Genomic DNA, 19332 nt, shown 5'->3' on the forward strand with positions numbered 1-19332 from the left:
AAACAACATGATAAAAATTAAGTTAATATTGCTGGGAAATGACAGCAGGCCATTTTCATCCTGAAGTTACAAGTAAACTTGTCATTATCCCGGCTGATCAACAAAAGGCATGGTCGAAATGTGACATAAGAAGCGTTTTGTGATGCATAATTATGTTTAATCTACAACTACTTGTAATTAATGAAACTATAGATTCAATACAATCAGCAATACGAGCAGCATGTTTAACTTGAACAGATATAGTACAATGGTGCAGCACATGATTGCCGTACACTGATAGCAGTGTATGAAATAAGCCAAAAAACCCAGCCAGACATCTGGGCTGGTAACTTTATAAACTTACCAGCCCAGAAGAGATTTAACCAGTCAGTACCAGTAGGCATGTTATCAGAATATTTATTTTCACCCGTCCATCGGGCTGGCTAGCTGTAAAATTAGACCGTCCGGCAGAATTCTAGCCCGTCTCGGCAGTCGGACGGTCTTTATTTCATACACTGCTGATAGGCGGGATACATTGTTACACTCTTATTCATGACTGTATCCAGTTCCACTACATATGCAGGACATGCAAGATACACACATGTTTCCTTTCATGCTGTGAAGGTACCAACTGTTTGTCTATTGTTGTGGCTGAGCACTAACTATTGATTCACTGTTTGTTGTTTTACGCCGCACTCAGCAGTATTCCTGCTATATGGCAGCAGTTTGTAAATAATTGAATCTGGACCAGACAATCCAGTGATCAAAAGCATGAGCATTTATCTACACAATTGGGATACGAGTGAGTGAGTGAGTTTAGTTTTACGCCGCACTCAGCAATATTCCAGCAATATGGCGGCAGTCTGTAAATAATCGAGTCTGGACCAGACAATCCAGTGATCAACATCATGAACATCGATCTGCGAAATTGGGACTTGGGATACGATGACATGTCAACCAAGTCAGCGAGCATGACCACCCAATCCCGTTAGTTGCCTCTTAAGACAAGCATGGGTTGCTGAAGACCGATTCTAACCTGGATCTTCACGGGACCTAGTGCTAACAACTCCTAGTAGGGAAGTGGAGACGACCAAGGATCAGTATCAGGCCAATCTAGGAGTTTAGCCAAAGATCAACATCCTGGCACTTCTAGGGGATATAACTCTGCAAAGTGATTTGAGGTGCTATAGAATACTTAGACACCCACCACCTTACAAGATGTACTGTGCAAACAGATTTACTGAAAAGTGATCAAGTGAGTGAGTGAATGGTGATTCACGTCTGCCTTAAGGAATCAAGCTTGGACAACACAAACTAGTGGTCAACGATATGAACATCTCAATACAATCTGGAGTGTCAGCATGGTTAGAACCATGGAGGTCCACTCACACACCACCTGGCCCAGAATCCAAACATATTCACCTCATACCATACGCACTGGGGACAAACTCCTCCCTTGAATCCCCATGAGAGATGTTTGCCAAATTTGGAGGAAAGCCCATCCTGACACATGTTATTGGCACTTATCTCTTAAAGGAAACCTCTGAGTATGTGTCAGCCAAGGAACAGTTCTGTCAAAAATCAAGGATTTGAATCTATTCTCAGCAGAATACTTGGAGAAAAGGGAGCAACTCCCTTCACCCCAAGAATCAAGCATTCAAACCCTGGGAGCCTTGGATCTAAGGGAAATAACTCCGCAAACCACTGAGCCACCTGTGCCTCTTACGGAGAGAGTGAGTGATGTTTTACACCAAGGTCAGCAATGTTCCAGCTATATCAGGGTGGTGTGTAAATAATCCAGTCTGTGCCAAGCAAACCGATATTCCACCAAAGCTGACACATAATCATCCTGTTACACCATTAATATTTTAGCTACAGCCATTTTGTCCCTGGAAGGTGAGGTGAAATGGGGTTTAACATCGTACTTGAGAATATTTTGCTCATGACGTGTGCGTGGGTGTGTATGTGTGGCTGCTTGTACTAGCCCAAACTTAAGCTGGTTTTATAGTCCTAACTCACTGAGATACCATGCCGCAGTTAAGCATGAACACATTATACTGACTCCGAGCCGACCAGTCCTTGTTGATGCCGAGAGCCAGGCAGGGACCAACAAGTACCATATTTTAACGTCTTTTGGTAAGAAACCCGTGACCTTCTGCTCTCCAGGCGGACGGTCTAACCACTGCACCACAGAGGCGATTGGTCCCTGGAAACCTCACAATAGGCTATTGAAGAGAGTGTGGCTCTGGTAACACAGGATGTATGGTACTACAAATGCTGATGCTGTTTAATTAACACACAGAAGCATGATAGATTGAGGGTGAATATGATATTCATGCTTTTGGGAATTCAAAACATCTTCATTACATAGATACAAAAAAATATAGTCAAAGTCGAAAACAAAATTACAACACAAAATGCTCAAAAAACAAGCCTAAAAACTAAAGGCACAAGATTCAACTAAAAATAATTGATATGGGTGAATATATAATTAATGTGAACAAGTTGCTAATGATTAACCATAAGCACATTCAAGATTAGTGGAAACGAGAGCTTTAACAGTTAATCTTACCATTGCTTCCGTGGACTGAAAATAAGCAGAATTTTGTGTAGCATGAACAAGACTGGTGATTTTGTCAACAATAAATAAAGTCTGATTAAACTTTATAAATTAATTTAAATTAATTTCCTGTTCAATTTCTTCTTGTTGCACCCAAGTTTCCTGACTTACTAGGAGCCGGGACAACTGCTAACACTTTGCATTTAATGGATGTTTTGAAATGTAAATATATAGAATTCTCCATTAAATGTCAAACAGAACTGAAATCCTCCTCTTAATCAGGTCACTCTCATACCACTCCTCAACTAATAATTTCAAACATATTTATTTACCATTTTTCTTTGTAATCTGAATGAGTGAAACACAGGTGTATTATTGAATGGATAAATGTTTTATCTTTTTGTTTGATTTTCAAAATATGGTACATGAAAGTAGCATTAAATTCCTATCATTTCAAAATTCTATAAGGTTCCACATCAAACAAAAGAATATTTTTCACTATGGCAACAAAATAACTACATTAGATTCATTTTTTATTCATACCAAATCTTTTCACAACCCTGATTTTCATGCAGTTTTCAAGATATAAGCCAGATACAAATTTAAACTTTAAAAAAAAAAAAGTCAAGCTAGCAAACTTTCTGCAGATGAAGAAATAAATAAGCAAAACGTCACTGTTCTAACATGCAGGCTCCAGTCAAAATGGGGGTACTTGTAAGAAAAAAAATAGTCATTGAAGCAGTTAGTTCTTCACAAGATTTAAACAAATACATCAACATTTCGGCTAAAGTGCTCGAACACTACATCAGTAATTTCAAGCGTGTATTTATATCACATAACATTGATCCCGAAATTACATAAAACATCTTTCTATGAAGTCATCATGATACACAGCAGAGTCCATGGTCTAAGCCAAAGGGCTATCCCTCTATCAAGAATGTAGACTGTTTGATATGCCGTGCAACTGGCAACTTGGGATAGTGCTGTCCCCAACCTCTGTCTTGGCCACAATTTGCCATTTGTCTGTTCACTGAGGTACTATCTCGCAGAAATATATAATCACAGGCTTCGCTCAACTCCATTTGTGATTGTATGTTCCTGTACACACTTTGACTTCTGAGTGAACATGTATCTTATGCTGGTCATCCATGTGAAATGTCTCTGTGATTAAATACTGTGTTCATAGGCAATGCCATGATGCTGTAAATACACACCTTCACAATAGCTTCAAATCAGTAGCTCTCCCATTTTTTGTCAGTACTATATAAATTTTTTCCATGTGTCAGAAATAAACTATAGTGAAAAAAACCCACATGACTGATGGTTGGAAATAAGCTTTGTTTTATCAAATCCCCATTTCTTTGAAAAAAAGTTCAGATTTCTTTTCAAGAAATCAAAATCAATCTTCATTTGTAGAACTGTCAAACTTTTTATAATTATTTGGGCTAGACTTAGCACCATATATTTTCATCACATTCACAAACATAAGTCAAAATTGCAATTTATTCCTACACATTGTGCAAATTAGCAAATTAAATAAGAATCTATGACAAACATTGATTTTCATCCTCATTAAATACCAGCCACTCTTCATTTCTCCAAACTGGGGGCCCTATGTCAGGCATAATCCAATGTGGAACTGGCCAATGGGACATGATCAATAGCAATGGAAGGGCATTACGAAAACTATTAGATGACAATGATACCGACATATAAGAATAATAGATATAGGACATCAAGGACAAAAGAGTGTTCAATATATTCTTCAGTATCCATGGCAACAGGAAAATATAATTCAACATATGTTGTCAATTCCTCAACATGGCCTGTCAATGTAGGTCCCAACAAGATGCAAAACAACCCACTTTCCTGCTTATCTCTTCACAAGAACCTAACTAATGTAGATCAATAACTGACTTAACAATCAGATGGTCATCCGGGTTAGAATTGCCCTTCAGTGACCCATGCTGTCGTAAGAGGCGTCTAACAGGATTGGGTGGTCAGGCTCGCTGACTTGGTTGACACATGTCATCGTATCCCAACCGCGTAGATCAATGCTCATGATGTTGATCACTGGATTGTCTGGTCCAGACTCGATTTACAGACTGCCAGAATATTGCTGAGTGTGGTGTTAAAAAAACAACCAATCAGATGTTTCTTATCCACTAGACCCACCCTGCTTCTACAGCGTTCTACAGGAACCACCGACAAGTTTAGCCTTATCTACACGTGTAATTCCACCATTAGCCAAATAGCACAACATTTACTTTTCAGAAGATCCCTATGTTTTGAAATTCAAATCTCAGTCCATCATTTAAGGGATATTGGTGTCCCCTCCTCACCTCCTGTTTGTAGTAATTATTTTGGGACTGTAACAGTGTTAGCAGGAACTTTAAGCATTAGACGTATACACACCGACAGTGATTGAGTGAGAGACCTATTAGTGCTAGTGATATTTCAGCAACATCATGACAGAAGAATATGGTTGTCTGGTTTGTTGTTCAATGCAGCACTCTTCCAGCTATATGGCTGCAGTCTGTAAATAATCTAGTCGGGACCTGACAATCCAGTGATCAACAGCATGAGCATTGTTCTACGCAAGTGGGCCAAGACAGGACACCAAAATAGCACCACACTTCAACCCATGTGAGGATCAATCCCAAACCTACAGTGAGACAAGTGAACACTTGACCCACTAGGCAGATAAGAAAGTATCAGACTGCTGCTATAATTAAACATTGTCTTACAGTACAAACTCAGTTTATATGAAGACCTATAAATATCACTGTACTTAATATTTATATTTAATATTCTAAATTCTACCACTGGTGATGGCCCTCTAGACTGACATTTAGTACCAGAAAAAAAGTTCACTTATATAAAATGATAGATCTAACCCCCCAAAAATGTACATTCAAAAAATATATATATAAAAAATATAACCAAAAGGTGCCCAGAACAATTATTAATTTGCCTAGTGCTGAGGCAATCTAGATTTGCCACCTCATTCTAGACTTGAGTGCGACTCTTCCTTCACCAAATGCACTATATGAATTGTTTCACTTAGCATTACCAGACTGTTACTTCACTGTTGCTACAAGGTAATGAAAGCCTAATCACAAAGTAAAAATCAGACACTGCATTTTGGTCCGTAAAATATGGAAAAAGTCACTGGAAGAAAAGTCATGCGCAACATAAATGTGTGCTGAAGACATGGAGTGTGACAGCATGACACATGACATCCCTCCGGTACACGAGGTACTGCTGCAACAAACATGCAAATGCAAACACAAGCTGGAACACACGCAGACTGGCAGTACAGCACCACAATACTGCAGAATGTTAGATGTTAGCATCTGGTGAACATCCTATATTAAAGATAAACATATTTAAACATTCATTGTATTTATCTAGAAAGATGGTGTTTGCTATGTTAAAGAGTGCATTAGAAAGACAAGGACACTTGCACTGACATGCATTATGGAAACAGAATTCTTTTGTCTCCAGTACCAAATGTACAGTTAACAGTACTTATTCTTTATTAATATAACTGGGGTAGCTTTTGTCACGTGAGAGAACAGTAAATAATTTTAGGTTCATATTTATTTTATATCCTTTTATTGACTTTTTAGGGTCCAAAATTGATGTAAATCCACTGGTCTAAGACCAGTAAAATTATAAACGACAAGCAATTTTGTTGTTGATAAAAAAATTTACCATTAGGAAATTGTAACTATGTAGCAGATAATTTTTTCTGGCAAACAGAAATGTATTTAACTGCAGGGGGATAAAGTACATTTCTGCTTAGGTTTAGCAAAATGGTAAAGGTCAACCATATAAATAAAAAATTAATCTTTGATACAGTATCCGTTAATGAGATATAAATATCTCGTATGCTTGTAAAAGAGTGTCCCAATCTTTCAAACTTCAACAACGAACTGTTTCCAAATGAAAATATGAATAACGGTCGTGCATCACTTTGCAAAGGAGAAAAAGAGAAAAGAACACAGTTATTTGGTGTGGCTGAAGACGTGATAAAAGTTAGTATATAAGAGCTATGGAACATATTTGGTTTAAATATTGGTTTAGGGAACAATAGCTGAAACAAGTCATCTGTGATTCAAACTTCTGAATTAGTCATAGAAACAGCTGGTCCATCTTCAAATTTGTTGAATTCCAAATCCACAGAAGTGATATAAGGTTACACTATCTAAATGAATAGATTAGAAAGCATTAAAAGATAATGTTATTGATTCTACAATGGAACACTATCATCGAAACTGTTGTAATATGATGCCAAAAAGAAATACTATTAAAACAATCAGCAATTATCGAAGTGCGTATCAATTCTCTCACCTAACCTAATTCCTTTCTTTCCTAAAGACAAAACAAGCTAAAGGAAAACAAAATGTGATACCAAATCAACTTCACATTAGTCCAAATCTAACCGAATTTCAAGGATTTAATTAAATTATCCACCACTTAGATTCCTTCTCTCCAAGATTTTTGAACTCCCAGGACGAAGTAATTTCGTTCTTGATATGGAAGTGGCTTTCCTAAATTTATCCTGCAGTTCCCTGTTGTACACATTTTTCAATGACAGTGCTATGGTTTCTTACAAGCAAAAGCAGCCAGTCACCACAGTGCAGCTCTGGCTGAAGGAAGACCTCTAGAGGACTTCGCCTCCCTTCCTTCAACCAGCGCAGCAAAGCCTTCCCAAACCTGCTTGTCTGTGCAGGAACAACCTTCTGGCCTAAAGTGTCTACAGAGAGAGTATTGCAGTTCTATAGTATAGGTGGAATGTGGTTTGAATTTGAGTTAATGGAGGACAAAAGTGTCAAAGCAACGTGAACGTTATTTCAAACTTTGGGTTAGTAGGACTTGGATTAATAAGGTTTACCTCTTGTCAAACATCATCTCAATCCACAGCATGGTCTGGTCAGTTCGGGAGAGGTTTGATCTGATTGTGATGTGGTGTGAGCTGTATGCAATTTGTTACAGTAAAACTATCAGATTATTGCTTGGAAAATGATGTTTGAAAAATATTTGCATGTGCTGCCTAACGTGTGCAGTATGAACACTATGTTGTCCTTAGAGATGAGATGTGATCAGAAGCTAACAATATCTCATAAAGTGCAGTAAGAATGTTGATAAATATGAATGTGAAAACTGCATCCTGAAATCTATGTTGTGATTCTTCCATCATGTTCTACATGGCCATCAAGCCCACTCAGGTGTGTCCTGATGCAACATGTCACAGGTGTTCCATCCACGAGCTGTATGATGATGGTGATTATTGTGGTGCGGACATACATGCATTCATGTACAACCTGTCAGGCTGTTCCATCTGGGAACTAGGTCATTGTGGTAAGGAGAAATTGTGCAACCACATGCAACTTGTCAGGGGTGTTTCACTTGGGCTGTAATGATTGTGGAAATAGTAAAGTGGTAATAATGTGTAACATCTCAGGGTGTTCTGATGACGTTGGTGTGCAACATCTCAGGGTGGTCTGCCTGAAGTGTGTGATGAGGTTGTGTAACTTGTCATGGTTTTCTGTCTGAGCGTGTGATGACGTTGGTGTTCAACATGTCGGGGAGTTCTGTCTGAGGTATGAGATGACGTTGGTGTGCAACATGTCGCGGAGTTCTGTCTGAGGTGTGAGATGACATTGGTGTTCAACGTGTCGGGGAGTTTTGTGTGAGGTGTGTGATGACGTTGGTGTGCAACATGTCAGGGTGTTCTGAGGTATGTGTAATGTTCCCAAACTAAGCAGGCCATGCAGTGTGAGGACTCGGGTGGTGTTCCAGTCAATGGTTGCTGCTCACACAGGTGACAGGTCGGGTTGGCTCAGCACACTTCACAGTAAGCCCACACACAGTAGTGAGAAATAAAGAAACAATACTGACACTTACGGACTCTTTCACAGCTAGGAAGCCGTGACACATCCATCGTCTGGTAGTTCCATCTCGACAGATGTAGGCAAACCCCTTTTCGTGGTTACGATCAGGAGCACAGAATGAAACCTTCTCAATTGTCTGGTCCACAATCATGCTCTGAAACAAACAAGTTACAATCGATCATGAATGAGTGAGTTTAGCTTAACTCCGCTTTTAGCAATATTCCAGCAATATCACAGAAGGGGACACCAGAAATGGGCCTCACACATTGTACCCATGTGGAGAATTGAACCCAAGTTTCAGCCTGATGAGCAAACGCCTTAACCACTAGGCTACCTCACCACCCTACAATCAATCATAAAAGTCAAAGGATCCTTTTCATTACACTCCTGTTAAAAGTTAAGCATTTCTCCACAGTCACATACAATGGTAACAAACCTCAAGGAGACTGACAGCCCTGAATCTTAGTGGTGCGCGGGCAAGTGATCAGTCTGTTTCCAGACATAAGAGAATATATCAAGAAGGAGACCAACTCAAGTGTAAATTGCCTCAGACCTACAGTCCATTAGTGTATGAACTGTCCTGGGCTTCTTTTGTATTTGTAATATTTTCTTTTACATAGATATTTGTTAATAAGACAGCATGATTTTAATGAGGAAATGTCAATCCAGCAGGCAATATAAGTAATACAACCTCTCTACATAAAAGGCAATATCAGTACTGTCATCTTCATACAATTCCTCTTCCTCAAGCCATATGCCTTGGCACAAGGTATGATATGCTTAATATAGTGGGATTACTTAAAAATGTTTGTGTAAATTTGTTTTAAGCTCAGGTGCAAGTATTCCTGCCATATCACAGGGCCTTTAATAATCGGCTTAGGAAACAGATACACCAGTAGCAGACAGCAAGTAGCAACATCATTGTCAGAGTACTTGACACACTCTCAGCATGGCCACACATTTTACCCCCCCTAACCTACTTTAAGTGAGCTAGACAGATAAGTATGCTGGGTCTTTAAGTGATCCCAGCATGACAACTGCCATTATACTGGTTTTCAATCAGCATAATGTTTAACAGTCTGCTATTTCAGGTGAGTGAGGGAAGAGTTTGTTCATCAAAATTCATCTGATCTTGAAAATCTTTATTGATTCTCTTGAACAAATTAAGGTGTCATGATTGGTGGGAATGAGCAAATGAAGTTTCAGCTGAGATGAACTATGTACAACATTTTTTGTATTTTCCAATATGGCTGATGGCAGCCATATTTGATTTCTGACTAGATATCTTCAGCAAGCATGGAACCACTTCTAGTGACCACCTATACCATCAAGTTTCCTTTTAAGCATTTGACAAAAAGTCCTTTTAATTACTTTTTTGATCATCAAATATGGCTTCCTGGTGGCTATATTGAAATTCCAACCTTGAGGACTGGAACAAACGTAACACCTGCTATTGTAACAAACAGCTACACAAAATTTAAGGAGAATCCATTATGTCATTTCAGGGAAAGTCGGAAGAGTAAAAAATGATGAATAACTTATGACACCACAAGGTGAGGCCTGAGGAGCTAAATACAGCAGAAAGGGAGTCCATCTGATGAAGTATGATACACACATTTAAACGCCATTGTGCTATTTCACTCTTAAATAACAACGCCAAACTGAGACCTTTCCTGACCTGCATCCCAGTTACACAACATTAGACCGAGTTATCCAAGGTTTATTTCTGAAGGTCCTAATGAGTTTCTCACTTTGACGACACACATGTATGGATATTGATCACATTATATCACTCCCTTCTCGCAGTGCTGATCACTACAGACGACAGAGAAATAGTTTAAATCATTTCTCCCCCAGTTACATTAACAACAGATTTGAAACTAATAATTCTTTCCAACAAAAACAAAGGATATGTTTGATGAAAGATTGATACGCTTATTGACAAGAACATTCGAACATAAATGTACATAATATATCTGAGTCTTTCTGAATGAAGTTAGTATTCACAGACTTCAGATGGCAAAGATTTCACTTTCATTATTGCATATATTTTAAGCTCATTCATCAAAGATACTGACTGACTGACTGACTGACTGAGTTTGGTTTTACGCCGCTTTTAGCAATATTCCAGCAACATCACGGCGGAGAACACCAGAAACGGGCTTAACACATTGTAGCCATGTGGGGATTCGAACCCGGGTCTTCGGCGTGACGAGCGAACGCTTTAACCACTAGGCTACCCCACCGCCCCCCAAAGATAACATATGGAGTTAAGGAACTCCATCTTTTCCTGACTGCATTCCTGTGTGTGTGCCGTTGTACAAAGCGATCTTAGCGCTAAGGTGATTGTATCTCTCATACCTTAAGACTTACGACTGGCATAGTGCTAAGGCACCCAGGATGTTTAGTTCCTGTCCCCATCCCTTCGAATCCGACCTCCTTCACACCCACATCACGATCTGCTTCTCTTCTCTGTTTTCATGTTGTGAATCATTTGATTCAATAATCACAATGATTCAAGTGGAAGTCATGACACGGAAATCTCCATGGAAAATGCATGGACTCAACATCGTGGGCTTTAACACAAAGTTTGTTGTCGGGCTAAATCGGGGCTTCATTTCAAGACAGGAGCAAGCTGAGCTATTCCTCTGAGCATGTGAGATGCATCTTGATCTCTGGTCCCTACTCCCATTCAGGCACAATAGGCAGAGCTTCCTTTATAGACCAATTTAATTATTCTATTTCTGGTGCGACTATCAGGCAGGAAGCTGGAGATTCCAGCACTCTACAGATTCAAGGAAACTTGTGAGGATGTTTTTTTTCACTGGTAGAAATGACGAGTGAGCCCCAAACCCTGTCTGGTGTTCCTTGAGCATCTTAACCTTCCTGTCAGTATCTTTCACATACTTGACAATTCTTTGTCAATCACTATCTACAAATGCCTCTCAAGAATCTTACAATATCATCATAAACATTTGGTTGCTGGTTTTAAGGCTTGTGTTGACATTTTAGTAATTTGAAAGGGTCAAAGAAGTCCTAAGAAATCTAAAGCACTTTCAGTCATTATCATGAGTTTCCCAGAAGAGTTCGATAAATCATTTATATTGCATGCATCTTGTACATGGGGTCTACAAGGTGAGGTTGGAAGAAATGGGGTTTAATGTAGTGCTCAAGACTACTGCTCTAATATATCGATGTGCATGTGATGTGTGGGTGTATGTCGCTGCTTGAACGAGCCTCGGCTAATGATGGTTTTGCAGTGCCAGCCAACTGAGATGCCCTTCTGAGACACAGTACAGGACTCCAAGCTGATAGTCCTTGTGTTATTGCCTCAAAGCTGAGTGACTGTTAGAGTAGTCGGTGAGTCAGTGAATATAGTTTTACGCCACTTTAGCAATATTCCAGCAATTCCAAAGCAGGGGATGCCAGAAATGGGCTTCACACATTGTATCCATGTGAGGAATCGAAGTCAGGTCTTGGGTGTGATGAGCGAACGCTTTAACCACTAGGCTACCCCATCGCACCCAAGGCAAGGTAACAAGTAGTACCATCTTTTAGGATCTTTTATAAGCTATACCTAGGGATCAAACCAAAACCTTCTCCCTCCAAGCAGACATCTATCCCCAACTGACTGACTGACTGACTGACTGACTGACTGAGTTTGGTTTTACGCCGCTTTCAGCAATATTCCAGCAACATCACGGTGAGGACACCAGAAATGGGCTTCACACATTGTACCCATGTGGGGATTCGAACCCGGGTCTATGGCGTGACAAGCGAACACTTTAACCACTAGGCTACCCCACCGCCCCTCTATCCACAAGACTACGGGGGTGGTTCATAGGTACCAATAGGAATTGGGAGGCCACCTATTGATCCTGTGTGGGCTGCTATACAGTGTTACTTGTAATATAAATCAGGGCCTCCTTTCACAAAGCACTAAGGTCACTAAGTCACCTAGGTTTTGGGAAAGGGTGTCATTAAGTTGGATAACTTGTGCCCAATCCTTTTCCTCAATGAACAAAATATGTTTAAATCAGTCACTTAGGTAACCTTGGTGCAATGTTAAAGAATGGGAATTAAGGTTAACCTTAGCAAAGGTTGCTTCGTGAAAGGAACCCGTTTGTCAGACCAATTATTCACAAGCCATGTGTCAATATCACAGAATATGCCATAAACATCATTCACTCACTGCAAAACATGGCACAAACATCCGTAATGTTCCAGTGATATCTGTACCATTCTAACAGTTCCAGTGATATCTGTACCATTCTAACAGTTCCAGTGATATCTGTACCATTCTAACAGTTCCAGTGATATCTGCACCATTCTAACAGTTCCATTCTAACAGTGATATCTGCACCATTCTAACAGTTCCAGTGATATCTGTACCATTCTAACAGTTCCAGTGATATCTGCACCATTCTAACAGTTCCAGTGATATCTGTACCAGTGCTAACAGTTCCAGTGATATCTGCACCATTCTAACAGTTCCAGTGATATCTGTACCATTCTAACAGTTCCAGTGATATCTGCACCATTCTAACAGTTCCAGTGATATCTGCACCATTCTAACAGTTCCAGTGATATCTGCACCATTCTAACAGTTCCAGTGATATCTGTACCGTTCTAACAGTTCCAGTGATATCTGCACCATTCTAACAGTTCCAGTGATATCTGTACCATTCTAACAGTTCCATTTAGCAAAGGTATTTTGTCAGACCATCACATCAATGATTCATTACGTTGCCATGGACCCTCCATATGCCTCCAGCTATGATACTAATGATTCCTTATCTGCCTCTGTACCACATCACCCCGATTCATCAGCACACGAAACAATAACTGTCACAGCAGGATGCATTGTGCTACAAACACATGTTTATGTTATTAATTAGAGGAACATAAATCCAGTCATTTAGGTCAATTCATATTTTCAATGCAATGACTTTTACAGCTTTCATTTTCACAATCCACGATCAACTGTGAGCTGGGTTGAGATTCTGATGCTAGGAAACCCTACCTTGGAAGGCATGACACCCAAATGATAAATTACCAATGACGTTTATACAAGATTAACAAACTTCCAATCCTTTTTTGCACAAAATTTGATTAAGAGGGAGATTTACTACAGTTTTATGTGACATTTAACAATGTTGGAGCCATTATCTCTAGGCTGGAGAACCAAGAATGAGTTCATGTATCATGCTGATTGGATTGAGTGACTGAGTGAGTAGGCTTCAATAACAGGAGAGTGAGTGAGTGAGTTTAGTTTTACGCCGCACTCAGCAATATTCCAGCTATATGGCGGCGGTCTGTAAATATTCAAGTCTGGACCAGACAATCCAGGGATCAATAGCATGACCATCGATCTGCGTAATTGGGAACCGATGACATGTGTCAACCAAGTCAGTGAGCCTGACCACCCGATCCCGTTAGTCGCCTCTTACGACAAGCATAGTCGCCTTTTGTGGCAAGCATGGGTTGCTGAAGACCTATTCTACCCCGGATCTTCATGGGCCCAATAACAGGAGAAACACCGCTGTCAGAAATGGCACCTGAATGGAGGTAGGGAACAAAAAGCTTGAAGTTCCATGTTTTTCCTTACTCTTGTAACAAAATTCAGAAAGTGAGAGGAGGGGAGTATCATTGCACTTACATTAAACCAAATTTAAAATAAACACGCTTATTATGGACTATATAACAAACTGTTGTCTTTTTCATCCAGGACAGTTTTTACAATATTTTCACCAAAATATGAACTATGGTTATTACAAACTAAAATGGGTATTCCATTTGAGTCTGTTACAACCATAGTTTACTGCACATAGCAATGTGCATGCATGTGTGTACTATGTGATGCTTTGTTGTAAGGGCTATCTGGGTCTGGTGACTATTGGTTCATTAGCGAGTTTCATTCTTTAACGAAAGGGAGTAATTTCTGGCGTAGACCCAAAAGCGCCAGAGATTTTGGTCTTCCTTGGTGATCACTCAGCCAAGTATTGAGTGAGTGAGTGAGAATGGTTTTACAGATTCACGCTGTTAGGCTGCTTTCGACTGATTCTAATCCAGAACAATGGGCATTTCTGAAGCAGATACTAACCTTGCTGATCTCATCCACGACCCGCAGCGCATCTCCCGAAACATACAACACTGCTCTCTGGTACTTGCCCTTGCACTGCTGAAAGAAACAGAAATGTAGTCAATATTGACAACAAACAATTTCAAAACTCTGTTTAAGACTTTTCAGATACAGAACATTTCTTCACATTAGTCATGTCAGTAGAATATAATCAATAGTCAGGGGTGGAAATAACTTTAAAATTGATAGTGTACTCCGGTACAGTGGCACATGTAATGTCACTTGCCCTGATAATTTGCCCACTATACCGACCGTTTTCTTGCTGATTTTTTCAATAAACAACATAATTAACATTGGAAAGTCAACTGGACACCGGTACAGTGTGATATATAAATTTGCTTGCCCGACAGAAAAAAACACTGGACTCGGACGTCGGGCAATGGGTTATTTCCACCCCTAATAGTGCACCCAGTAACAACCACAAACATGTGGTCAGTGAGTCAGATGTCATACCACTTACAGCAATATTCCACCAATATCAGTGGGACTCCAGAAATGGGCTTCACATATTGTACCTGGAAATTAAGCCCAGGTCTTCAGTAAAATGAACAAACGGTTCAACCACAAGGCTAGACTACAAACATGTGGACTGAATCTGCACTGACGACGTAATAATAGCAAGCGTCTTCTTGATGGTCACCATCCAACAATGGGACAGGAGTAGCACCCTTTTGACAGCCATTTTGGGAGTCCACACGTCAGGTTCCCTCACCTGGCAAAAGTTGACCCTAAGACCTATCACCCATGTTGTTTGGCATGATAAGCTAGCCTACCCCACCCCTCCTTATTGTACCCGAGGGACAAAAATGCTACAAAACTTGCACAAAATTCTGAAATCAAACAAGAACTTCTTATGATCATCCTCTGGTAGTCATCATTAGCAAAGACCGCCATTATGTAACTTATCAGAAAATAAGAACGTTTTTCTCAAGAATCTAATTTCTTTATGTAATTGACCTATCAAAACCAGAACCAAGAACGAGACTTGAAACGATTCTCTACTTTATATTTGATGAAAACCAAGCAAAACCCCAACATAACAATTTTTGCCAAAGAGACTAAAAAAAGAAAATAATTGCAAATAAAGTAGATTCTCAAAATAACACTGCTATGGGGGTAACGAGATATTCGGAAACATTTTTAGTCAGAACGATCCTCATCAAAGTGCAAACATAAGAATGTTTTTGGTGAATCTTAGCAGTCAGACTGAGTTTTCAGCAAGCAAGTCCAAAATGATTAGGAAATAGAGTATAAGTAGTTAAGTAGATCCCATCAATGCTGGGCCCGTTCCGGTAAACCAGCCATCCAGAGGCCCAGGTGAATCTGATAATCAATAATGTATCTCCATGACCTGGATATCTGTCCCTTGATGACTTGTAAATGACTAGTTAATGACTTGCTAATCTGTGGCCAGTTTTAATCTGTTAATATCAGGACATGGACAATTAGTTCCATCATCTTGAGAGAACTGGCTGCCTATCACGTACAAGGAACTTAGATCTATCTCGCGCGACCACTAGAAGGTACTCCTGCTTAGGTGTCTTCCACATTAGTTATTTTCCACAGCAATTAGCAATGTACCAGCAATATCATGGCAATGAATACACAAGGCCATTTAAAAAAGTGGTTAAATATGATATATGTTCTATCTGGGATTACACTTTCTCATTACAATAAAGATTCTAGGACTTATGAGTACCATCTGGGACTTAAACCCTCACTTTCAGTCAGGCATCTAACCCACTCAGCTGTCATATATCAACTTAAAACTAATTGGTTGACTCGTGTCATAGTATCCCAATTGCATAGAACGGTGTTCATGATGTTGTTCACTGGATTGTCTGTAAATTACTTACAGACCGCAGCCATATAGCTGGAATATTGCTGAGTGCGGCATTAAACAACCAACCAACCACATAACTAAACCTAAACTGGTTACCAGTGGTTGATATAATGAGCAACACAGTATCACATCAGGGAAGTGATTACCTCCCCTCACAGTCATACTTCTCCAGGAGTGCTGAGGGCGAATTCTAGCATGTTCTTAAAGGACAACTAAAATTAAAACCAATTTTCCCAGGTCTTTCTTAACGTCATTCAGAGTCAGTAGTCCTGTGTCCTATCTGAAGGGGCGGTGGGGAAGCCTAGTGGTTAAAGAGTTGGCTCGTCACGCTGAAGACCCGGTTCGATTCCCCACATGAGTACAATGTGTGAAGCCCATTTCTGGTGTCCCCCGCCCTGATATAGCCGAAATACTACAAAAAGCGGTGTAAAACTTAACTCATTCCTTTCTGAATTGGTATTCCAAGGTTGTATCTGAACCAGCCGTCCAAGGTCACATCTGAATAAACGGTCTGAGGTCATATCCTACTTTTGACAAAAGCTGCCACACAATCACAGTATAGCTACCTGCTTATCTTTCCACCCTTCAGAAAAGCTAACCAGCATCCACAATGCATGTACTTCAAATCCCGAGATTGAGTAATAGTTGCGTTATCATACAGGCAATATGCAAGGTCTTCCAGCCAGACAATGCTGGATCAGATTGCTGTCAAGAATCAGCTTATTTTGACATTTGATGCAGCCAGGCTGAATATTGCGTGGCCACAAAGCCACCAATTTCCATGTTGTCACAGAAGAGTGTTGTGAGATCTACCATCAATATGCAGAAAGGGGTTTACTTAAAGGTTGCCACCTAATGCATGGATTCGGTCAGAAAGGGGTTTACTTAAAGGTTGCCACCTAATGCATGGATCTGTGTGTTGTCTACAGAGAAGCAGAATCACACAAAGAAAAAACAGTTGAAAGTAAATGAGTGAATGTTACTTTGTTTTGTCAGCAATATTCCAGCTATATATGTCTGTTTATAAAGTCTGGGCCAGGCAGACCAGGTGTCAACAGGATGCCGAATGATGCATGTCAGCAGTGAACGACTAGGACCTAAAGTCATTTCAGCTTGACCTCAGCAGTGAGTAAGTGAGTGAGTTTATCTTTATGCTGCACTCAGCAATATTCCAACTATATGACGGTGGTCTGTAAATAATCGAGGCTGGACCAGACAATCCAGTGATCAACAGCATGAGCATCGATCTACACAATTGGGATACGATGACACCAGTCAACGAAGTCAGTGAGCCTGACCACCCGATCCCGTTAGTTGCCTCTTACGACAAGCAATACTTGCGACTAATTTGGGACTTGAACTCATAACTAACAGAAGCATAATGTGTTTGAATTCCCAGTGCAGAGTTGTATCCCTTACTAGAATCCTGCAACCATTAAGCCTGATTTGAGACTCATACAACTAACAGACTCTGACAGTATTCCAGTTACTATAGTCTGTTTGCTGTGAAAACGTACCGATGAATGTCACTTTAAACCAAAAGGTAAAACAAATAAAGTGAAATTAAGACTGCGAATCCTCATGATTTTACCTTGCCAATTGAACATTAAATGTCAAAATTTTATTTGACTTGGGATAAAAGTTGTTTAACAAACGATCATAGTTTCACATGGCTATTATTGGTTTGTATTACAAGGGGGGTATGCACATCAAATGAAACACCGAAAACGACAAGGGTTGTTATAAGTTAACGCTCTTCATGTACCCCAAGTGCATTTGTTTCACTGTTCCAACTACTGCGCTTATCCCATTGTAATACAAACCAGTAATAGCGATTTGAATCTATGATCGTTTGTTAAACAACTTCAATCCTAATTTGAATAAAAATTTGAGATTTAAATGTTCAATTGGCAAGGTAAAATTATGAGGATTCGCAATCTTAATTTCACTTTATTTGATTTACTTTTTTGTTTACAGTGAAATTCATCGGTACGTGTTCACTGTAAATAGACGATAGCAACAATGATGAACTGTTTGTTGTTTGACTTCTTTGAGTGGCATGTTAGAAGTTGGAAGTCAGATAGAACAAGTATATATGGATGACAACTTCTTTTATTCTAGAGCACGACATTTCGATACAGGTTCTTGTATCGTTTTCTATCTATCTATCTATCTATCTGTTTGTTGTTTGATGCCACTGTCAGCAATGCTACAGTTATGTCCCCTCAACCTGCAAATACCATCTGGACCTAAACCACTGAATGTACAATGATGATCTTACCACACTACTCACTATGCTTGGCCACCATCATTTTGTTGCCTCATACAAGCATAAGTAGCAGGTACCTAGTCTAACCTGCAATCCCCACCAAGTCTTTGCACTGCGATGCACTGAGTCACACAGGGAACAATCTAGATTTAAACAGCACCTCATCTTCATTCATCAGTAACTGATGCACCTGACCCCATTCGCCCATGAAAGGATCCTATCTATCCAAAATGGAGTTTCCAAATAGCATAAAACCATACAGAAATAATTAGAAAAACTGAAATTATCCCTTCCTGTACAGCTCTGGTCGATGTTTACGAAAAAGCAACTCAAGAATGCCGTTTTTTGCCATTTGTTTGTTAATGGTTGTCATTGATGGCTTACTTTTCAGTTTAACAGATGAGGAAAGAGCATGTTCCCACACATTCCCTTGTCATCAGATCCAGCATGGTGAAGGTACCTCCAGCCTTCCCGTCTAGGTATGTCAGACTACCCCATGATTAAAGAGAGCACCAGAAGCTAGAAGTCCTTGCTTTATCAGGCAAAACAGGTTAGTCCTGTAATGGCCGGTCTTGCCAATGTCGTATGACCACCTTGAACAAGGCAGACGGAACGAGATTGTACAGTGTTGTATTTTGG

General features: G+C 39.8%; 1 protein-coding gene across 1 annotated transcript in view; it reads right to left on the minus strand.

Moving 5' to 3' along the window:
• LOC124283718 (protein numb-like) overlaps positions 1 to 19332 on the minus strand; it is a 92299-nt gene that overhangs the window by 13800 nt on the left and 59167 nt on the right. Inside the window, 3 exon segments of the mRNA XM_046719739.1 lie at positions 2552 to 2566; positions 8447 to 8593; positions 14543 to 14620. Coding sequence (XP_046575695.1) covers positions 2552 to 2566; positions 8447 to 8593; positions 14543 to 14620 — 240 coding nt within the window.

This window comes from Haliotis rubra, unplaced genomic scaffold (assembly GCF_003918875.1).
Source record: "Haliotis rubra isolate DU_JTF1 unplaced genomic scaffold, ASM391887v1 Scf32, whole genome shotgun sequence".
NCBI lineage: Eukaryota > Metazoa > Mollusca > Gastropoda > Lepetellida > Haliotidae > Haliotis > Haliotis rubra.